At 35.0% G+C, this 24,860-nt stretch overlaps 2 protein-coding genes across 2 annotated transcripts; one reads left to right on the top strand and one right to left on the bottom strand.

The window, feature by feature from the left end:
* The first annotated feature begins 2,360 nt into the window (after window positions 1-2,360).
* Window positions 2,361-3,947, top strand: LOC306996807 (uncharacterized protein). Its single transcript, XM_079609700.1, has 3 exons — window positions 2,361-2,645; window positions 3,297-3,443; window positions 3,660-3,947. Exons 1-3 carry the CDS (start codon window positions 2,369-2,371, stop codon window positions 3,929-3,931), a joined length of 696 nt encoding a protein of 231 aa, XP_079465826.1. The 5' UTR covers window positions 2,361-2,368; the 3' UTR covers window positions 3,932-3,947.
* A 2,745-nt stretch (window positions 3,948-6,692) lies between these two features.
* On the bottom strand, window positions 6,693-9,291 carry LOC306997646 (zinc finger MYM-type protein 1-like). The gene is made up of 2 exons (XM_079611008.1): window positions 9,164-9,291; window positions 6,693-8,875 (listed from the first exon to the last, which is right to left on the bottom strand). Exon 2 carries the CDS (start codon window positions 8,155-8,157, stop codon window positions 6,712-6,714), a length of 1,446 nt encoding a protein of 481 aa, XP_079467134.1. The 5' UTR covers window positions 8,158-8,875; window positions 9,164-9,291; the 3' UTR covers window positions 6,693-6,711.
* Window positions 9,292-24,860: the final 15,569 nt, after the last annotated feature.

The following is a 24,860-nucleotide window of genomic DNA, read 5'->3' on the forward strand; positions in this document are numbered from 1 at the left end:
TCAGCCCCTGGCCATGATGGCATTAAGAGTATCCTCCTTAAGGAGACCATTGATCATATTATTCAACCTCTTACTTATGTAATCTCTTTATCATTTCAATCTGGAATTATTCCCCAAGCTCTTAAAATTGCAAAAGTTATTCCCATTTTTAAAGCAGGTGATACAAAGGTGTTTAGCAATTATCGTCCCATTTCCATTCTGCCCTGTATCTCTAAAATATTTGAGAAACTCGTCTATGAACGATTAAATAAACATTTAATTGTTAATAACATTATTTACAAACACCAATATGGGTTTCGAAAAAAATATTCAACAGAACATGCATTAATACAGCTTGTAAATTATATATCAAATGCCATTGACAATAAAAAATTTGCTCTCAGTGTTTTTCTCAATTTAAGTAATTCTTTTGACACTGTTTCACATGATATTTTGATTTCTAAGCTTAATAGATATGGAGTGGAGGGTACTCCCTTAGTTTGGTTCTGTAATTACTTTATTAACAGAGAACAATTTGTTGATCTCAATGGTTTCTTTTCTAAAACTTCTAAAATTTCATTTGGGGTTCCTCAAGGTTCTATTTTGGGTCCTCTATTGTTTTTAATTTATATTAATGATTTATTCCTTTGCTGTGATCATTTCCTACCCATATTATTTGCAGATGACACCAATCTCATTGCAGTACACGAGGATTTTGTCACCTTGATCCAACATGTTAATGACGAGTTAAAAATAGTATCAAATTGGTTTCGCACTAACAAGCTAACACTCAATGTCAAAAAATGTAATTTTATGATATTTCACAATATTAATAAATTCTACCCCAAAGAACTAGCCTGGCTAACGCCAGACCCAATTCTCGTTGAGACTTGGGTCTGGGAACCACATGTTCATTTTCTCGTATTTGAGGCGTGGTTTACGAATGCGCCGGCGCCGTTTATTGGGTGCTAAGAATGTCTATCAAATGCGCCTGTACGTAGCTCATAGCCAATCGTTTCCATTATACCAGATGACGTATGTAGAGAAATGGTTTAACACCAAACGCTGCTCTTTTTTCTAAATAAAATTGCGATCTAAACTACTTAGAACAATATCTAAGGCTGCATCAAAAGGTAGCTTCGCGTCTGCTGCCATGTTGACTCCATAGATATAAACAAACTGCTTAGTTGTGTCGCAAAGATGTCGTCATCGTCTTGCTGCTCCCTCCCCGTTCTGTGATTGGTTCCCTAAACGAGGCGAAAATCAGGTCCATGGTTTCCAGACTGCCTTTCAGCGAGAATAAAATCGTGCTGTGCAAAGGCAGTCTGGGGAAACCCAGGCTACCAAAGAACATGCTCGTATAGAAATTGATGGAGCTCCAGTTATTCAAGTGGCTTCAACAAAATTTCTTGGTGTCCTGATTGACGAAAGTTTAACTTGGTCCAAACATGTTGATCTAGTCTGTACAAGATCCTCTATAATGTTAAATATTCTAAGAATTGTTTTACCTTCAATTCACTCATCTGCTCATTTAACACTTTACTATAGCTTTTTATTTCCCTTAATGAATTACTGCAATATTGTCTGGGGTGCTACTTTTCCCACTAATCTCGCAAAAATTTCTAAAATTCAGAAGAAGTTCTTGCGTATGATTTCCTACTCTTCTAAATATGCTCCTTCTGCACCTCTATTTCTCAGATTCAAGATTTTGTCAATTGAGAAAGTCAATATTTATTTATCATGCATATTTATTCATAAGTTTATTTATAAGAGAGAAGATTTTCCACCAACATTACAACACTTTTACTTTCATTTCAGATATTCATATCCATCAAACAAGGCATAGAGAAATAAATCTTGTCTTACCGTTCTCTAGAACTTCAGGTCATAAAACTGACCTCAGTTTTAGGGGTCCTCAATTATGGAGTAAATTGAGTTTGTCCCTAAGATCTATGTCTTCTTTGCTTGTCTTTAAAAAAACAGTTGAAAGACCTTTTGATTTTACAATGACAGTTCTTTTTTTCTTTTTTTTTTCTTTTTTTTAGTCCCCTGCAGTATACTTCATATACTGCTTTTTACTTTTGATCCTCCTTTACCATTACCCTGCAACTTCTGTAACTCTAAGTTACTTCCATTAGGATAATCATGTTTCTAAAATGTTTTTCCCCTCTTTTTATTATTCAGCTTATTGGTCTGCGCTGCCTTTTTTTTGTTTATTCATGTAAGTGGAGTGGAACTTTGTATAAACCCAATTGGGTTTCGTTCCCCTCCTTGTACTGTATCCATGTGATATTTGTGCAGAACAAATAAATAAAAATAAATTACCCAGGAGGTGCAGACCTTCCTGGGTATCATGGGTGAAGAAAGGGTGCAAAGGGAACTCGATGGCATGGTGAGAAACGAAAAGGTTTTTCAGCATGTTTCTGAGAGGATGGCTACAGAGGATTTCCAGCGGACGTCCGAGCAGTGTCGAATAAAAAGTAAGAAACTGCGGAGTGACTACCGTAAGGTGAAAGACCACAACAGCCGGAGTGGTGTTCACAGGAAAAATTGGAAATGGTTAGATATGATGGACGCCATCTACGGACACAGACCGGCGAGTTTGGGAAGAGAAGGAGGCATCGATACGGCCACCTCGTTGCTGGAGTCGATGATGGAGCCTGCCGGTAAGTTCTTATAACTTAACTTTGTTGTTTGAAGTATACAATGATCACGGGAAAGCTTACTTTCAATGCACAACTTTTGAGCAAGCCTGTTGTTTGTTTGTTTGTTGGTTGTTTGCCAGCCAGTGTGGTATCAACAAATAATATGCAAGCTAGCAAAACGCTAGTTTATTAGCACATAGACCGGAGTACATGTCCAGTAACGTTACTTGTACAGATAACGTTACCCTAAAAAATATAACTATTTACTATTACTACTAAACATATTCTACTAAATAGATATTGAAGAGAGATGAGTCTAATGATAGAGCTTAAGGTAAGAGCTCAGTCTGAAAATTATTATGAAATATCAGAGAAAGATGTGAAAATATGGCCACATTCAATGTGCTTAAACAGTACAGCAATGTTGTGAGGTAAAAAGTACAATATTATGCTCTGGATGTAGTGCAGTAAAAGTTTCTCTGATAAAATTATAGATCCTTTTAAAAATGTACCTATGTAACTGTTAAATTAACAAATTAAAAATACTTTGTTACTGTCCACTGCTGTTATTGGCTACCCACTCAGTCCTACTACGTTGTATTTTCTGTATTTGTTATCTCAAACCGTATTGTTGCAGTTTGTGTAATTAACGTGACTTGTGTAACTTTTCAGTTGAGGGTCCTAGCTGTCAGGAGGAAATCGAGGAACTTGACGGGATGTCCACCCTTGAAAGCTCAAGTTCTTCTGCCAGGACATCAACACCGACACCACCACCAGAATCTGCTCCAACTTCGAGTGAACCTCGGCGTATAACCATCGGTAAGACATGAACACCAGAGTGAAAAGTTACACACTGACAACATATATATATATATATATATATATATATATATATATATATAGATGATATACAGTATAATCTGGACATTGTATTGTAGTACTGTAGTTGTCTCCCCCTTATATTGGTTGGCTCAAATCACAAGGATAAAAATGCCTCGCTAAACAACCAACATTCCTGTCTCTTTTGCATTCCAGGCAAGAGGAAAAGGGGGCAACAGGATGTTGCTGCGGCCCTGGTTGAGATGCAGGCAGCTGATGAGAGGCAGCAGGAGTGGCTGGAGAGGATAGAGGATCGTCGTGACCGGCGCTTCGAAATGATGCTGGAGGATGCCCGTGAGGCAAGGCGGCATGAGGCTGAAATAACTCGGCAACACATGGAGCAGTCTGCAAGCTTCAATCAGGCCTTCCTCGGCACACTCAGTCAGCTGGTGCAGGCGTTGAGTAGTCGCCGCGACCCTGTGCCATGATCCAGCCACTAGTGCTTCTGCACACAGCACTTTACACTTGTTTACTTTTTGTTTGCATTTGTTTACTTTTTGTTTGCACTCTTTACTTTTTGTTTGCACTTGTTTACTTTGTTTGCACTCTTTACTTTTTGTTTACACATTTTCTTCAGTTGTTGTACAGCACATTGTACAGAAGCATTTGTTTGATTTTTCAAATTAAAGTAACTTACTTTTTCATTACCCCATGTGTCTTATGTGTTCAATGGCCGTCTCACACGATTCCTCCGATGTCATTTTATTAAACGTTCCTGTCATCAGGTGTCAACGACACCTTTTGTTTGCCACCTTGATAATGGTAATTTGGGAGATTATGCTTGCCTTAAATACGAAATAGTTTGTAATGTGTTACTTTACAATAGTTAATCTTTTAATATTTTACTCTGTACACAAATATGATTTTTAAAGTAACCTATTGCAAACAAAATCTGAATTTTTTTACATAGGTATTGCTGAGAGTAAAGTCCTCTCTTTTACAAAAATATGAAGAGACAGAGTGAAAGTAAAATCGATTTATTCGTGTCCATAATATAAATCAAAACAGGTAAACAAAACATAACCTAGCATTTACACAGGTGTGCCTTTGCTAACTGTACAACAGATTCAACTGTTCAAATACCGCATCAGACCCTCACGTACATCCCTGCCCTCCTCCTCTGCACCCTGTGCCAGTGGCACCACAGGCTCAGTGGCGTGTCCAGGATTTTATATTTGGGGTGGCAAAGGGGGGACAAGAGCAGAATGAGGGGTGGCAACTTCCCATGGTACATGTACAAAAAAAAAGGCTTTATTGGTAATGAGGGATATATGCTTATTTGAATGAATTGAACTGTACATTCTGAACTATCAGCCATTTCAACTGAAAGATGAAGGCTATAATACTAACGTTGGATTAGAAATCTTTAAAGTATAATCGTTTCCTCTGTTTTTAGTGTGTGTGAAAGTATGTTTGTTAGTGTGTGTGCGTGCGTGCGCATCATAATGTGTGTGTAAGCATATTAATGGAGTAATCATGGAAAAATGGCCTTGCTGTAGTGGAAATTACAGGTAGAAACAAACTTTCAAAATAAAATAAATTGATTCCTTAATTTGTACAAAGTGCATTTATTCAATTTGATCAAAGCTATATGGAATCCAGGAATTTTTGATTACCAAACAATAAAACAATGCATTTTGGGGAAAAAAACAGGAAATTCTGAGCCTCAAAATAAATGCCTAGTCTGTAAAATGCAGTATACTACTGTAATCTAGTTACAGAAGTCAAACAGATACTCAGAAATGTAAGGCAGCAGATATTAACTCATGTACAAAAAATCTGAATATGACAGAAATAGATACTACTGTAACTAGATTCAAATAATCAGTTACAGAAGTCAGACAGATACTCAGAAATGTGAGGCAGCAGATATTAACTCATGTACAAAAAATCTGAATATGACAGAAATAGATACTACTGTAACTAGATTCAAATAATCAGTTACAGAAGTCAGACAGATACTCAGAAATGTGAGGCAGCAGATATTAACTCATGTACAAAAAATCTGAATATGACAGAAATAGATACTACTGTAACTAGATTAAAATAATCAGTTACAGAAGTCAGACAGATACTCAGAAATGTGAGGCAGCAGATATTAACTCATGTACAAAAAATCTGAATATGACAGAAATAGATACTACTGTAACTAGATTAAAATAATCGGTCCCACTATATATTAAGTGGCCCTAATACCTGTGAGCTTACATGGTAACTACATGTGTACATAGTATGTAACTACAGTGTAAGTACACATTGGTACATAGTATCTACAACTGTATTATTAGTGTAACTACACGTATGTAACAACCCACATAATGGTACAGTATGTGTAAGTAAAATGTGTAACAGGACATTGGTAACAACACTTTTTTCACATTAGTAAGTACACATGTGTAACAGGAATTATGTAACTACATTTTGTAACAACAATATGTAGCCTATTTGTTGTTCCTTTTCCACATGCAGTCTTAGATACTGCAGTTACCAGTTTGGGTATAAATGTACGTTGTATTTAATTTCCAACAAGTGGACAGTTCCTATGGAATTATCATGTAACGGCACTGATATACACAACAATTACCTTAACAATTACACTTTATATTAAGTGGACAGTTACTGAGGAGTTACTGAGGAGTTAGGTGAAACTTTAGTTGTAATTCAACATTAGTCCTGCCAGTCATAAATACATGTATTCCAACTGGTAACTGCAGTATCTAATACTGCATGTGGAAGTGGAACAACAAATAGGCTACATATTGTTGTTACAAAATGTAGTTACATAATTCCTATTACACATGTGTACTTACTGAAGTGACATTTTTTTGTTACCAATGTCCTGTTACACATTTGTACTTACACATACCATTCTGAGGGTTGTTAAATATGTGTAGTTACGCAAATGTTACAGCTGTAGATACTATGTACTAATGTGTACTTACACTGTAGTTACATACTATGTACACATGTAGTTACCATGTAAGTTCACAGGTATTAGGGCCACTTAATATAAAGTGGGACCAAATAATCAGTTACAGAAGTCAGACAGATACTCAGAAATGTGAGGCAGCAGATATTAACTCATGTACAAAAAATCTGAATATGACAGAAGTAGATACTAGTGTAACTGATTATTTTAATCTAGTTACAGAAGTCAGACAGATACTCAGAAATGTGAGGCAGCAGATATTAACTCATGTACAAAAAATCAGAAGAGTTGAATTCGCCGATTACCATGCTGTGCACAAAAACGTTTAATGAAAACATCCATGTCTATAGCCTTTGAACGCTCAGACTCAATACTAAGTATTGACAAATTGCTTAGTCTATTATCTGACATAGTGGAGCGCAAGTGAGTTTTTACAAGTTTCAGTGTAGAGAAACTGCGCTCACATGAGGCACTACTCACAGGTAGCACAACAGCTATTTTTGCAAGACGGAAAAGCTCAAAGAAGACTTCTTTAAAAGGTTCAAGAAACCTGGTGAATTCCATCAAAGTAACAGGAATCATCTGTCCATCAGATTTTTTCCTGCTTAAAATTCGTCTGGTCTGATGTAGCTCGTGTTTTAGGTCCTCTATGTCTGCATCATAAGCTTTTGCTAAGAGGGCAATGCTTTCTTCATCCAAAAAGCTGCTGCTTGAGGGGTTAAGTGCTTGCATTCCTTTCATGATCCCACAGTTTAATTTTGAGAAACACCTCTCTATTTCTCCAATCATACAATCAATGATTGGGTAGTAAACATGGGATTTAAAGGCTTCCTTACTGTCCATCTCCACATGCTGTCCAACAGTAGATGTTATGACACAACCCTGCAGTGTTCTAGATAGCTGTCGTTTTCGCTTAGGGAGTGGCATGTCTAAGGAAATGCTGCAATTGTCACATGTCTTGATAACCTCATCCCAGTTATTGTTGAAGGAAGTCTCACTACGGTCCTCTTTAAAGGTTTGTTTCAGTGCTTCAATGAGATCAACTGCTTTTGTCATATCTAACCTGGGAGACTGAAGCATGTCTGATACAAATTTTGTGCTACCAAGAACTTTCTTGAAGACTGACAAAAGCCCTATGAAATTTAAATCAATCTGACCAAGTAACCCCCTAGCATCTACAGACCTATCAGGATGCTCTTCCTCTGAAATGTCCTCAAGCACTCTCTTGACAGCTGACAATCGATCCATTAGATTTCGACAAGTTATATACCTGCACGCCCACCTGGTATCACTCAATCTCTGCAGTTCTCTTGGTGCTCCCTCAAACATCTCACTTTGCACTTCTAGCCATTTGTGGTGAACGTATGAACTGGAAAAGAAAACATACAGCCTCTCCAGTAAGGAAAAGAAACGTGCAGCATCCGGAACTGACTTCACACAGTCCACAAGAACAAGGTTTAAACAGTGTGCACTACAATGGACATAGAATGCATGTTTGGCCACCTCTCTTATTCTTGCTTGTACTCCTGTGTGCCGACCACTCATGACAGATGCGCCATCGTACCCTTGTCCAACAAGATTCTTTCTGTATTCCAATCCACATTTCTCTAACCTTTCAATTATTATTTTTGTCAATCCTGCAGCATCTAACTGCTCTGCTTCTTGAAATTCCAAAAAACTTTCATGTACCATCCCATTATAATAGTACCTCAGCACAAAGGCCATCTGTTCTTTTTTTTCAGGTCCTTCGTCTCATCAGCTATAACAGCAAATTGTTCACTCTTCTTTACCTCTTCAATAATTTCATCACACACTATTCCTGCTAAACATTCTAGGATTTCATTTTGTATGGTGTTGCTAGTGTATTTTGCCTTTTTTGCACGTTGTGTCAATTGCTTGTTCACATTTGCATCATGTTTGCCAATTAGATCTAAAATCTCTAAAAAATTCCCTCTGTTTGATGAAGTAGCTGATTCGTTGTGGGCTCGCTGGGCAATGTTCTGTGTAGCTGTCAGGAGAAGAACTTCAGCTAAGGTTTTCACATAGTTCTGATTTTCAGTAACTTTTTTTTTATGGTCATGATCAATCAGTGCAAATAGAGATGAGTTGTTCTCCCCCATTCTTTTGTTCTCAAGCCAGGCAGTCATTGCATTAACATGGACATCCGACTTTGCATGCAAACTGAATCCACTGTCTTTAAATGTGGCTTTCTTCCAGTTTGAGTATCCATTTAAAGATGTAAACACACCAATGGCAGCATTAGGGAGTGAAAAGTGCCTGCAAGCGAAGCAGTATGCAGCATCCTTGGACTGTGAATACTCCAGCCATGTGTATGCCTTGTACCACTCACTGTGAAAACTTCTCTTTGCAGCTCCTTGAAAAGTTTTAGGGAATGTTTGCAAGTTTGGCTGGGTGGGCCCCTCACTTCTGAATCTGGATATATCTAAGAATGAGATAAATTGTTGTTTAATTCCTAACACAATACAACTAAAAATGATTGGGCACTCATTATATCAGCATTTGTTTGATTCCACTACAAAAAGGGTATCTCACTCTGCTCCTGAAGGGCAACAAACACATCTGACTGTAATCAACTCTAAAGTAAACCCTAATCTACTACATAATACTTTAGAGTCTGTAAATAATGACAGCATTTTCAGCATATTCCTTTAAATATGATCTAACCTAAATTAAACATTTTGACAACACTGTTGCTGACAATGGAACGTACCATGAGGTCCTACTGGACATGCAGAAGCTGTTTCTGTCTTGCTAATGCTGCATTCAATGTCTTTGCTTTGTTCTTCCTCTTCTTCTGCATCATCTTCTTCCAGTACATCATTCCCTCCCTCCACTGTGAGTAGTAATAGGAGGGACATTGTGTCAAAGTGATTAATGGCTTTGACCTTTGACCTTAGGCGGGGGTTTCCCACCCCGCCCCCTTCCGGTATGTGGGATCAAAGGCTAACCTTTGACCTTGGGGGGTTTCCGTTTCCTCCGGTATAGGAGATCAAAGGGTTGATCTGTGCCCTGCTATCAATCCATCATGTAAATTGGACAGTTGGTTTGACCCGGCGACCTCGCTAGCCATCGATCAAGTGATATGTAGTTTGACCTTGTGGCCCTCGCTAATATAGATCATGGTTTTGAGATAAGGTCTTTTAATTATTTTTGACGAATGGTTTTGAGATAAGAGATTCCAATTATTTGTGATGAATGGTTTTGACACAAGGTTAGGGTTTTGGATTTGGGTATAATATATGTGTTTGTGTTTTGACAGAAGGTTTGGGGTTTTTGAAGATGGGTTTAATATATGTGTTTTGACATAAGGTCTTTTAATTATTTGTGATGAATGGTTTTGATCGTTTGAAGAATGGGGTATATCAGTCTGTGCGTCCCTCCCACAGTGTGAGTGTATGTGTTGTACTGTGTGGAACTGAGAAAAAAACTGTAAAGTGTATCTCACACAAAAGTTGAAAAACCATTATTTAAAAGAATATAAATGTCTATAAAATAAAACGTATAATATAAATATCTTACTAAAGTTGAAAAACAGCATTCTAAATGAAATATAAAATAAATGAAATATAAAATAAACATCTACTGAGCCAGTCTAGATAAAAATAAAATCATCTTACCTTTTAGAGAGTTGAACAAGCTTATGAATGGGTTAAAATATTGTTTACACAACTTGTTTTACGGGATCCAGTCATTCCTGAAGGCCCTCTCACACAGTCTCAAAACATAGGGAGCGTGTGTGTGTGATAATATGTCTTTGTCTTGGGTCTTCCTATTATATTTGATGAATGGTTTTTGTTCGTTTGAAGTCAAGAAGGGTTATATAGTGACTGTGTGTCACAGAATCACTCCCACTCAGCGCATTGAGGTTGCTGGACACTCTGGAAATGATAAAAGAGATTTTCTAATAATTACGTATATTTCACACTGACTAAAGTTGAAAAACATTCATTTAAATTATATAAATGAAATATAAAAAACATTTACAATCTTTGTAAGTCTTGACGGTCTCTGTTCATATATCCTATGGGGTGTTTTTTCACACAGGCCTTTGACCTGCTGGGCTGTAACTCACAAAGAAGAATGTCTCTCTCTCTCTCAAAGCACAGGGCACGTGCGTCTGTGTGTGTGTGTGTGTTCAGCGATCAGAACGAGACATTGCAAATATTTTGTTAGTGCTAAATGTATTGTATAAGTATAAAAAGTTTAAATATGATCTTTTTAAAAATGAAAATATTGTTTAAATTAAATCTTTAAAGTTAATACATTCGTATAATCTATTTAACTTTTAGCAGATTACTGTAATGGTTTTTTTTTTTAACGGTGACCCTAAAGTATGATTGTTATTAAGCAATGTCTGTTTAAAAACTTTAGATTGTTGAAAAACTGTACTGTCGTCTTGAATCTCATTTATATGAAAAGATTCAATCAGCATTTTTGAAATATTTTGTTAGTGCTAAATTTATTGTGCAAGTATAAAAAGTTTAAATGATCTCTTTTAAAAATAAAAAGATTATTTCAATGCAATGAATTAATAAAAACATATTCTACATTGATGGTCTATGGAAAAACTTGACTTGAACTTAAAGCATATTTTTTATTTATCAGGTTCATGTAAAGAACTTTGAAATGTGTGGGTCTCACAAGTCATCTCACACATTGTGTGAAATGTTCAATAATTCCTAGTGTCTGTGAGAAAATCACCACATAGGCCTATCTTTAGAGAGAGAGAGAGCAACAATGAAGATATTTTAGAATCTGTGATGCCTCAGACCAATCCCCTATTGATAGGCTGCTTATAATGTCCTTCCGAACCCCCGCACATCTTCAGAGAAATACGTTACTGGACAATAATGTTAGCTTCAGGATATAGGGTGACAGAGCAGATGAGCCTCTGTGCATCATGTAATGTTAGTCACAGGCTAACACCTTTCCAGAGCCAAAGTTTTGTTCGTACTAAATTTATTTCAAAGCATAATCGTAAAATATTAAATATGATCTTTTAAAATGAAAAGATTAAATCTTTAAAGTTTTAAAACATTTGTATATCTCTATTTATCTTTTAGAAGATTACTATAATGATTTTGTTTAACAGTGACCTAAAGTAAAAATGTCATCAATATAACCATAGCCATAATGATTCTTGTACTGGAACAGCATATTCTATCCCTACACCTAAACACGGTCATCACAGCATTTTTAATTTTTTTTCAAAAATAAATAAATAAATAATTTAATATAATTTCTAACTGTTTTGCACTCACACACACTAAGTTGGTTCCATAAATTACCTAATCTCTATTTTTAAATGAAATGAATATAAAGTATATCTCAATGAATAATAACAAACATGTTACTAAAATGTATTCAAACAATTGAAACATAGTTTTAGCTAAATTAATATATATATTTTACATTTATTATATATTTATAAATTAATATATATAACACTTTACATTTTTATAGAGCTGAAGAAGTAGTTCTTTATGCAAGGATTAAAAACTATCCAAAAAGCAAATAGTTTAAGTTGTCATAAAGAAAACCCTCCCGGATCCTTCAGTGATAAACTGCAGGGTGAAACGAAGCTTCAGACCCTCGCAGAGACGGGGGCAGTTACAGAGCAGATAACACATGAACACCTATAAACACAATGTCTCAGTAAAGCTAGTCTGCTTTCCAGAGTTTTATTCATGCTAAATTCATTTAAAAGCATAATCTTAAAAGTTTAAATTAGATCTTTAATTTAATTAGATCAAATCTTTAAACTTTTATTAAAATCATATCTTCTATTTATCTTCTTAGAAGACTTCTCTATGATATCAATGATTTTGCTTAAATTTAACATAAGGTATTATTTTTACTAAACACCGTCTGTTTAAAAAACAAAATAAAATAAATTTTTAAAGCAAAAACTATGTGCTTTGGCGTCTTAGATTTATAAAAAATATTAAATCATCACTTTTGTCCATGCGACATGAAACTTGCTGTCAAAGTTTGTCACAATGTTTTTAAGAAATCCCAGGACTCTACATTGCTCTTATTTAGATTAAGTTGTATCATTTAGAAAATCACCACATATTTTCAGAGACGCGATGTGCCTCTGTGGCCTACGAGTAAAGTTTGTCTTGAGCGAATATTACATTTTACTCGTCTTAATTCAAAACATGATCTTACTTTTTCTACGCTAGCTATATGATCTATTACATGTATAAGATGAATATATCATTTTTTACTTATCTTGTATCTCCCCGAATTATCCTTAATCAGTGTGGAAACACACAGGCTGAAATATATGTCTGAATTTAAAAATGTTATCTTTTTTTTTTGATGCGACAGTTTGTCTGTTGGCCGCATGATACTATATATCAGGAATCGTGCCCTTTGGCCTCCTCCATTTTGTAGGCTTTTTATTTTTATTTTTTTTATAAAGACCCTACAAGTTAGTCTTTAAAGGTGCGCTGTGTAGGAATTTCTCCCATCTAGCGGTGAAATTCTATTTTGCATTTAAACGAATAGTGTTCTCTAGCGCCTCGCTTTTCAAATGCGTGTTGCAACTGCGCTAGCCGTTATGAGCCAAGAAGCAATGAACATGTCTTCCAGTAGCACATCATCGAGTTTAACTATGTTCTACCGTTATGCTGACTAAATAATGACTTACACAACCAAGTAATATAAAAAAATAAATAAAAAAAAACCTTGTAATTTAGACCGTAACATTGACTTGTCTGTCGAGAAGAAAGCAGCGTCCATTCATTATCTCTTTCCACCTGGGAAAAGCTAACGCGATATCTACCCTATTTTGAATTCACCGGTCACGTTTCCTTTGAAATATTTTGTACATTTATTTTTTATTTTATTTTTGCTTTTTGGCTACGAGGATACCTTTTCCTGTGATAAGTACGATCCTGCATTATAACGTGCAGTGTAGCCATTCAAATTTGGCTCTCACTGATCTCCTTGTACAATTTAGCTGGTTTCAGTCAGCCGGCTCTGGATGAAAATGTGTTTTAGAAACGCGTTTAGGTAGGCTAGTGCTTTTTGCCCCTCTCTGCTATTATATATTTTTTCAACATGGCGGAACGACATGGAAGCCTCCATGGACTTACCCGTCCCGTATACATACAGATAAGAAATTCTTTGCTTACGAGGATAAGTCAAATCATTGACAGAGGTAATTTTACACAAATTATGATATATTTATGAATAAAGACATTGATTTTAGCTAATAAAATACTTTTTTTTTAAAACGACTGTACTTTTAATTTCAGATGTGTAAATTACAAAACAGCATTTTTCAATCGTCTTCAGAAGTCGTTTCTTCAATGGGTCTCCTGAGAATATGTAATTTCCTTTAAAACCAAAGATTAAGCTAAATGACACCACCATTCCCCCCAAAATCAAATACTCTATGCGATTTGTATTACACTTTTTCAAAGGATAATCTTGCCGATATGATATGTCTGATGCAATGTTTTGCAAAGAAATAGGTACTGCAATACTCCAAACAGTTCAACACAATGACATCATTATGGATGGACGATGGGTGAAAACACGGCCTGTTTAGGGTAGTTTTCCAGATTTTACCCAAAATCAAATACTCTATTACACTTTTCAAATGATAATCTAGCTTTAAAGTTAGAAAAAAGTTAAAACCAAACATATCTTTATACCTGTTGTGTTCCGACACAAGACCAGTAACTGGTTCTTTTTGTTTTATAAACTGACTTTTCTTATCTCTACAAATATCACCCCCGATAAATATGGACTTAATATGGACACAATGTTTTTAGGAAAAAGCAGCGTTTTAAAATACAACTAAACCAGATGATTTATTTTTGACAGACCTATGGAAATGCATGTTGGTTTCTAAGTTTTGCAATCATGCAATGTTCGAGAAAGCTAATATCGGTGTAATCTTTGCGAGGTCTCACCCACAACGCAAAACTTTGTGTTAAGGGTGATCCAGGCATAGCTTCACTAAAAGAAAATACTACGGAAACCACTTTAAAACTGTAAGTATACCATATTATGGTTTCGCATTGATTTAAAGTTTTGTTTGTTTGTTATTAACTAATACCTTAACTAACACTTCAACATCCAGCACAGAAATAAAGAGATGAATGAGCTAAGGACGTTCTCTGACCCCAAATGTTCACAATCCACAATATGCTAGTATGTGTGTTAATAGTTGTGCTTAAATCTTTAGTGATGCATAGTTCCACACTCTTGTAAAGCTTATGGACTAACTTTAAAACACGAATTCAAAAGTCCAAAACACCCGTATAAGATTCAAAATAATTTATATTTATATAATAAATACACAAAAGTATGCAAATAATGGTTTTATTACTTCACATTTTGTATGTTGGACCGTATGTGTTGTAGGTGAAGACGTTTCTTTGAGAGCCCTGTTTATAGGAATAAATGACAATTAAGAATTTAAGTGATACTTTGTTTAGCGCATCTTTCCCTCTATCTACGATGTGGAACCACACAAAGTATAAACACGAAAAGTAAGCGCGTGCTGTTTTACATTTAAACTATTAAAACAGAATCACATCTGACTATTGCGCCGAGAGATCCATATTCATTAAAGCTTGAGGCTGTTAAACAAATACAGAAAAGCCACCTGTGATCACTTTTGAATGTTTGTAATTTACATTTTATAGTATTCTAGTCTAGATTCTAGATTACGCCGTTTACATCTTGCTTCTTTTTGTTTTTGTACATAACTATAACCTATGAGCATGGTCAAACGTATAGGAATTTATGAAAAACATAGCATAAAGAGAATTAAATGACGGTCCTTCTACATGAGTGTGTTTAGAGACTAAACAAATCATATTTCTTTTAGAACATCCTTCTGCTATGTCTACGAAACAGCGCCATGAAAGACGAGTATTACTGTTTTTTTTCTTTTTTTTCTGTTAACACTATTACACTTCAAACTCGGCTAACTATTACACTTAAGATACACGGTTATTTTGTCTATGTCGCCAAACAACAGTTAAGCTAATGAGTTACAGTTGATAAGTGCTATTTTTACGGTAAATCTGGCATGATTCGTTTTTATTCTGGCCCCACCGATACTTTGACACCAGAGTTTTAGGCATCGGTCTTTTAGGCCTGATCCAGAAAACAGACGCTGTGTTTTACATCTTAATAATTGTTCTTCTTTTTATGAAAACATGTGGCAAGCAGTTTTTGGTCTCATCAGCAGAATACCGAATCTACCTATCAACAGTTATATGTGAAACGAGATCAGTCGCATTAGAGTTGGATTCTTGTTTATATTGAACATTGTTATTGAACAATAGTGTTAGTGTTCTTGGCCTCATCAAATCTAAACACAACTGACATCTTTGTTTGCATTTCTTCTGAAACACATCGTTTTGAAATTGTTTACCAATTTTTAACATCGTCATTGCTACATACACTTTGAAAAACAACTATGTTTTTCCTAGAATGTCATCAGCTGATAGAAATTTCTTGCGTACGTCTATCTCAGATCGATCGTATAGGTGTCGCCTGCACCGCCTCATCTACACCTAAAGAAAACATTTACAAGAGTTGCGAATGTCGAAATTTATATTAAAAAATTAAAAATGCCACGAAACAAAGACCAGAAAACATCTTTCTGTAAGCGACCCTCAAAATCTGTTACTTTTGTCGCTTTGTTTGAAGAACAACTTAAATCAGCAGGTGCTTAATAACTATTGAAGTCTATTAAACAGCCCTGAATTCGGCGATGACGTGTTTTACGCAATATTTATATCGCGTTTTAATTTAAACTCAACACATTTGAATGCAATAAAGGTTTATAACTGAACTTTAACATCTTAATATTTGGTAAAAGTTGACTTAAAGCCTTACTTTTTAAATGTTTTTTACGGAACTTGTTGCGAACAATTCACCCCCTCACAATCTTTAATGAAAATGTAATTACTGGATTGAGAGAAAATATTTGCCTTTGTCTCCCCCACTTTGTCAGGAAAACTATGTTTCCTACATTTTCCTACATTTAGCATTAAACCACGGTATTCGCACGAGTCATTTAAATTCTATATTATCCTAGTTTATGACTTTATTTTGGGGCGATAAGTGTTTAATTTTGTAAAAACGCTATTTAGATTGTGTAATAGCCTACCATTTTTAAATGAGATCAGACATGACTATAAAATAAAATTTTGTAGGGTGGTAGGCTATATGCATATTTACGACATCATGAAGGCGACACCCCTATCAAACCCCATCCATCCGGGGTGGGTTGAGCTCTATCAGTTGTTTTGAGCTCTATTGCACAAAACCCTTGGTTCTAGCTCTACTAGCTGCGGGCTGCAGTGCTACTGCGACATCTCATCGATCAAAAGTCGAAGGAACATTGTCTGGACATTGTCTGACCCTACCGCAAACTTCTTCGACTCACGCTTCTAACCCAAAAACACAAACTTCCGTGCGTTGACGCAAGAGGCCTGGACGATTGTGCTGCAAGGACTCACTCAGGAGATTCCAGGAACTAACAGAATCTTTCACCATCGAATAGGGGGCTATCTAAAAATCGAACAACTTCTGAAATGGCGACGCAAAAGCTGATGGAAAGCGACTCCCCGTTGAGTTCTGGCGAAGCGGGGAACAAGTATCATCCGGCGTGTGAGTGCGGCACGGGCAAAGAGTGTCGTTTAAGAGCTACGCTAGACTGTATGTTTAAAGATCATTTTGGAGGCCAGATGGTTGGCTTGATGCACAGGATCATCGATGCTGCGTGTGATATGAATAACGATTTGGCGGGGGATACCAAGCGTGAAACAAATCTCAAAAATGAAATGGATGACATAAGAGGGTTGGTTGGATCATGGACGGATGTTACACCCCTGTTTTTAAACAGTAAAGAGTCGATCGACGTAAACCTCAGAAAAGTTCTGGATGTGATGCTTGAAAGTTCTGGCAAAGAGCTAGGAGTCACTGAATTACTCTGTATATGTACGTTTGTAACAGATCTCTGTGTGTCACTGGTGTCAAAAAATGCAAAAACTGACGTTGGTGAAATAGTTGAAAGTCTGGTCAGCTACAGCCTAGAGCAAAACATGATTGCGTGCCGCGACTTTCTTTTTTGGTTAGACCATCTGTAAATGTCTGTCATTTTCTTTACTACTTCAATGTATGATTGTATAACGCTGAAATAAAAAAAATTACAAAATTTTATTTTATAGTCATGTCTGATCTCATTTAAAAATGGTAGGCTATTACACAATCTAAATAGCGTTTTTACAAAATTAAACACTTATCGCCCCAAAATAAAGTCATAAACTAGGATAATATAGAATTTAAATGACTCGTGCGAATACCGTGGTTTAATGCTAAATGTAGGAAAATGTAGGAAACATAGTTTTCCTGACAAAGTGGGGGAGACAAAGGCAAATATTTTCTCTCAATCCAGTAATTACATTTTCATTAAAGATTGTGAGGGGGTGAATTGTTCGCAACAAGTTCCGTAAAAAACATTTAAAAAGTAAGGCTTTAAGTCAACTTTTACCAAATATTAAGATGTTAAAGTTCAGTTATAAACCTTTATTGCATTCAAATGTGTTGAGTTTAAATTAAAACGCGATATAAATATTGCGTAAAACACGTCATCGCCGAATTCAGGGCTGTTTAATAGACTTCAATAGTTATTAAGCACCTGCTGATTTAAGTTGTTCTTCAAACAAAGCGACAAAAGTAACAGATTTTGAGGGTCGCTTACAGAAAGATGTTTTCTGGTCTTTGTTTCGTGGCATTTTTAATTTTTTAATATAAATTTCGACATTCGCAACTCTTGTAAATGTTTTCTTTAGGTGTAGATGAGGCGGTGCAGGCGACACCTATACGATCGATCTGAGATAGACGTACGCAAGAAATTTCTATCAGCTGATGACATTCTAGGAAAAACATAGTTGTTTTTCAAAGTGTATGTAGCAATGACGATGTTAAAAATTGGTAAACAATTTCAAAACGATGTGTTTCAGAAGAAATGCAAACAAAGATGTCAGTTGTGTTTAGATTTGATGAGGCCAAGAACACTAACACTATTGTTCAATAACAATGTTCAATATAAACAAGAATCCAACTCTAATGCGACTGATCTCGTTTCACATATAACTGTTGATAGGTAGATTCGGTATTCTGCTGATGAGACCAAAAACTGCTTGCCACATGTTTTCATAAAAAGAAGAACAATTATTAAGATGTAAAACACAGCGTCTGTTTTCTGGATCAGGCCTAAAAGACCGATGCCTAAAACTCTGGTGTCAAAGTATCGGTGGGGCCAGAATAAAAACGAATCATGCCAGATTTACCGTAAAAATAGCACTTATCAACTGTAACTCATTAGCTTAACTGTTGTTTGGCGACATAGACAAAATAACCGTGTATCTTAAGTGTAATAGTTAGCCGAGTTTGAAGTGTAATAGTGTTAACAGAAAAAAAAGAAAAAAAACAGTAATACTCGTCTTTCATGGCGCTGTTTCGTAGACATAGCAGAAGGATGTTCTAAAAGAAATATGATTTGTTTAGTCTCTAAACACACTCATGTAGAAGGACCGTCATTTAATTCTCTTTATGCTATGTTTTTCATAAATTCCTATACGTTTGACCATGCTCATAGGTTATAGTTATGTACAAAAACAAAAAGAAGCAAGATGTAAACGGCGTAATCTAGAATCTAGACTAGAATACTATAAAATGTAAATTACAAACATTCAAAAGTGATCACAGGTGGCTTTTCTGTATTTGTTTAACAGCCTCAAGCTTTAATGAATATGGATCTCTCGGCGCAATAGTCAGATGTGATTCTGTTTTAATAGTTTAAATGTAAAACAGCACGCGCTTACTTTTCGTGTTTATACTTTGTGTGGTTCCACATCGTAGATAGAGGGAAAGATGCGCTAAACAAAGTATCACTTAAATTCTTAATTGTCATTTATTCCTATAAACAGGGCTCTCAAAGAAACGTCTTCACCTACAACACATACGGTCCAACATACAAAATGTGAAGTAATAAAACCATTATTTGCATACTTTTGTGTATTTATTATATAAATATAAATTATTTTGAATCTTATACGGGTGTTTTGGACTTTTGAATTCGTGTTTTAAAGTTAGTCCATAAGCTTTACAAGAGTGTGGAACTATGCATCACTAAAGATTTAAGCACAACTATTAACACACATACTAGCATATTGTGGATTGTGAACATTTGGGGTCAGAGAACGTCCTTAGCTCATTCATCTCTTTATTTCTGTGCTGGATGTTGAAGTGTTAGTTAAGGTATTAGTTAATAACAAACAAACAAAACTTTAAATCAATGCGAAACCATAATATGGTATACTTACAGTTTTAAAGTGGTTTCCGTAGTATTTTCTTTTAGTGAAGCTATGCCTGGATCACCCTTAACACAAAGTTTTGCGTTGTGGGTGAGACCTCGCAAAGATTACACCGATATTAGCTTTCTCGAACATTGCATGATTGCAAAACTTAGAAACCAACATGCATTTCCATAGGTCTGTCAAAAATAAATCATCTGGTTTAGTTGTATTTTAAAACGCTGCTTTTTCCTAAAAACATTGTGTCCATATTAAGTCCATATTTATCGGGGGTGATATTTGTAGAGATAAGAAAAGTCAGTTTATAAAACAAAAAGAACCAGTTACTGGTCTTGTGTCGGAACACAACAGGTATAAAGATATGTTTGGTTTTAACTTTTTTCTAACTTTAAAGCTAGATTATCATTTGAAAAGTGTAATAGAGTATTTGATTTTGGGTAAAATCTGGAAAACTACCCTAAACAGGCCGTGTTTTCACCCATCGTCCATCCATAATGATGTCATTGTGTTGAACTGTTTGGAGTATTGCAGTACCTATTTCTTTGCAAAACATTGCATCAGACATATCATATCGGCAAGATTATCCTTTGAAAAAGTGTAATACAAATCGCATAGAGTATTTGATTTTGGGGGGAATGGTGGTGTCATTTAGCTTAATCTTTGGTTTTAAAGGAAATTACATATTCTCAGGAGACCCATTGAAGAAACGACTTCTGAAGACGATTGAAAAATGCTGTTTTGTAATTTACACATCTGAAATTAAAAGTACAGTCGTTTTAAAAAAAAAGTATTTTATTAGCTAAAATCAATGTCTTTATTCATAAATATATCATAATTTGTGTAAAATTACCTCTGTCAATGATTTGACTTATCCTCGTAAGCAAAGAATTTCTTATCTGTATGTATACGGGACGGGTAAGTCCATGGAGGCTTCCATGTCGTTCCGCCATGTTGAAAAAATATATAATAGCAGAGAGGGGCAAAAAGCACTAGCCTACCTAAACGCGTTTCTAAAACACATTTTCATCCAGAGCCGGCTGACTGAAACCAGCTAAATTGTACAAGGAGATCAGTGAGAGCCAAATTTGAATGGCTACACTGCACGTTATAATGCAGGATCGTACTTATCACAGGAAAAGGTATCCTCGTAGCCAAAAAGCAAAAATAAAATAAAAAATAAATGTACAAAATATTTCAAAGGAAACGTGACCGGTGAATTCAAAATAGGGTAGATATCGCGTTAGCTTTTCCCAGGTGGAAAGAGATAATGAATGGACGCTGCTTTCTTCTCGACAGACAAGTCAATGTTACGGTCTAAATTACAAGGTTTTTTTTTATTTATTTTTTTATATTACTTGGTTGTGTAAGTCATTATTTAGTCAGCATAACGGTAGAACATAGTTAAACTCGATGATGTGCTACTGGAAGACATGTTCATTGCTTCTTGGCTCATAACGGCTAGCGCAGTTGCAACACGCATTTGAAAAGCGAGGCGCTAGAGAACACTATTCGTTTAAATGCAAAATAGAATTTCACCGCTAGATGGGAGAAATTCCTACACAGCGCACCTTTAAAGACTAACTTGTAGGGTCTTTATAAAAAAAATAAAAATAAAAAGCCTACAAAATGGAGGAGGCCAAAGGGCACGATTCCTGATATATAGTATCATGCGGCCAACAGACAAACTGTCGCATCAAAAAAAAAAGATAACATTTTTAAATTCAGACATATATTTCAGCCTGTGTGTTTCCACACTGATTAAGGATAATTCGGGGAGATACAAGATAAGTAAAAAATGATATATTCATCTTATACATGTAATAGATCATATAGCTAGCGTAGAAAAAGTAAGATCATGTTTTGAATTAAGACGAGTAAAATGTAATATTCGCTCAAGACAAACTTTACTCGTAGGCCACAGAGGCACATCGCGTCTCTGAAAATATGTGGTGATTTTCTAAATGATACAACTTAATCTAAATAAGAGCAATGTAGAGTCCTGGGATTTCTTAAAAACATTGTGACAAACTTTGACAGCAAGTTTCATGTCGCATGGACAAAAGTGATGATTTAATATTTTTTATAAATCTAAGACGCCAAAGCACATAGTTTTTGCTTTAAAAAATTTTTTTATTTTGTTTTTTAAACAGACGGTGTTTAGTAAAAATAATACCTTATGTTAAATTTAAGCAAAATCATTGATATCATAGAGAAGTCTTCTAAGAAGATAAATAGAAGATATGATTTTAATAAAAGTTTAAAGATTTGATCTAATTAAATTAAAGATCTAATTTAAACTTTTAAGATTATGCTTTTAAATGAATTTAGCATGAATAAAACTCTGGAAAGCAGACTAGCTTTACTGAGACATTGTGTTTATAGGTGTTCATGTGTTATCTGCTCTGTAACTGCCCCCGTCTCTGCGAGGGTCTGAAGCTTCGTTTCACCCTGCAGTTTATCACTGAAGGATCCGGGAGGGTTTTCTTTATGACAACTTAAACTATTTGCTTTTTGGATAGTTTTTAATCCTTGCATAAAGAACTACTTCTTCAGCTCTATAAAAATGTAAAGTGTTATATATATTAATTTATAAATATATAATAAATGTAAAATATATATATTAATTTAGCTAAAACTATGTTTCAATTGTTTGAATACATTTTAGTAACATGTTTGTTATTATTCATTGAGATATACTTTATATTCATTTCATTTAAAAATAGAGATTAGGTAATTTATGGAACCAACTTAGTGTGTGTGAGTGCAAAACAGTTAGAAATTATATTAAATTATTTATTTATTTATTTTTGAAAAAAAATTAAAAATGCTGTGATGACCGTGTTTAGGTGTAGGGATAGAATATGCTGTTCCAGTACAAGAATCATTATGGCTATGGTTATATTGATGACATTTTTACTTTAGGTCACTGTTAAACAAAATCATTATAGTAATCTTCTAAAAGATAAATAGAGATATACAAATGTTTTAAAACTTTAAAGATTTAATCTTTTCATTTTAAAAGATCATATTTAATATTTTACGATTATGCTTTGAAATAAATTTAGTACGAACAAAACTTTGGCTCTGGAAAGGTGTTAGCCTGTGACTAACATTACATGATGCACAGAGGCTCATCTGCTCTGTCACCCTATATCCTGAAGCTAACATTATTGTCCAGTAACGTATTTCTCTGAAGATGTGCGGGGGTTCGGAAGGACATTATAAGCAGCCTATCAATAGGGGATTGGTCTGAGGCATCACAGATTCTAAAATATCTTCATTGTTGCTCTCTCTCTCTCTAAAGATAGGCCTATGTGGTGATTTTCTCACAGACACTAGGAATTATTGAACATTTCACACAATGTGTGAGATGACTTGTGAGACCCACACATTTCAAAGTTCTTTACATGAACCTGATAAATAAAAAATATGCTTTAAGTTCAAGTCAAGTTTTTCCATAGACCATCAATGTAGAATATGTTTTTATTAATTCATTGCATTGAAATAATCTTTTTATTTTTAAAAGAGATCATTTAAACTTTTTATACTTGCACAATAAATTTAGCACTAACAAAATATTTCAAAAATGCTGATTGAATCTTTTCATATAAATGAGATTCAAGACGACAGTACAGTTTTTCAACAATCTAAAGTTTTTAAACAGACATTGCTTAATAACAATCATACTTTAGGGTCACCGTTAAAAAAAAAAACCATTACAGTAATCTGCTAAAAGTTAAATAGATTATACGAATGTATTAACTTTAAAGATTTAATTTAAACAATATTTTCATTTTTAAAAAGATCATATTTAAACTTTTTATACTTATACAATACATTTAGCACTAACAAAATATTTGCAATGTCTCGTTCTGATCGCTGAACACACACACACACACAGACGCACGTGCCCTGTGCTTTGAGAGAGAGAGAGACATTCTTCTTTGTGAGTTACAGCCCAGCAGGTCAAAGGCCTGTGTGAAAAAACACCCCATAGGATATATGAACAGAGACCGTCAAGACTTACAAAGATTGTAAATGTTTTTTATATTTCATTTATATAATTTAAATGAATGTTTTTCAACTTTAGTCAGTGTGAAATATACGTAATTATTAGAAAATCTCTTTTATCATTTCCAGAGTGTCCAGCAACCTCAATGCGCTGAGTGGGAGTGATTCTGTGACACACAGTCACTATATAACCCTTCTTGACTTCAAACGAACAAAAACCATTCATCAAATATAATAGGAAGACCCAATATTATCACACACACACGCTCCCTATGTTTTGAGACTGTGTGAGAGGGCCTTCAGGAATGACTGGATCCCGTAAAACAAGTTGTGTAAACAATATTTTAACCCATTCATAAGCTTGTTCAACTCTCTAAAAGGTAAGATGATTTTATTTTTATCTAGACTGGCTCAGTAGATGTTTATTTTATATTTCATTTATTTTATATTTCATTTAGAATGCTGTTTTTCAACTTTAGTAAGATATTTATATTATACGTTTTATTTTATAGACATTTATATTCTTTTAAATAATGGTTTTTCAACTTTTGTGTGAGATACACTTTACAGTTTTTTTCTCAGTTCCACACAGTACAACACATACACTCACACTGTGGGAGGGACGCACAGACTGATATACCCCATTCTTCAAACGATCAAAACCATTCATCACAAATAATTAAAAGACCTTATGTCAAAACACATATATTAAACCCATCTTCAAAAACCCCAAACCTTCTGTCAAAACACAAACACATATATTATACCCAAATCCAAAACCCTAACCTTGTGTCAAAACCATTCATCACAAATAATTGGAATCTCTTATCTCAAAACCATTCGTCAAAAATAATTAAAAGACCTTATCTCAAAACCATGATCTATATTAGCGAGGGCCACAAGGTCAAACTACATATCACTTGATCGATGGCTAGCGAGGTCGCCGGGTCAAACCAACTGTCCAATTTACATGATGGATTGATAGCAGGGCACAGATCAACCCTTTGATCTCCTATACCGGAGGAAACGGAAACCCCC

Source organism: Phoxinus phoxinus, assembly GCF_949152265.1.
Source record: "Phoxinus phoxinus genome assembly, chromosome: 4".
NCBI lineage: Eukaryota > Metazoa > Chordata > Actinopteri > Cypriniformes > Leuciscidae > Phoxinus > Phoxinus phoxinus.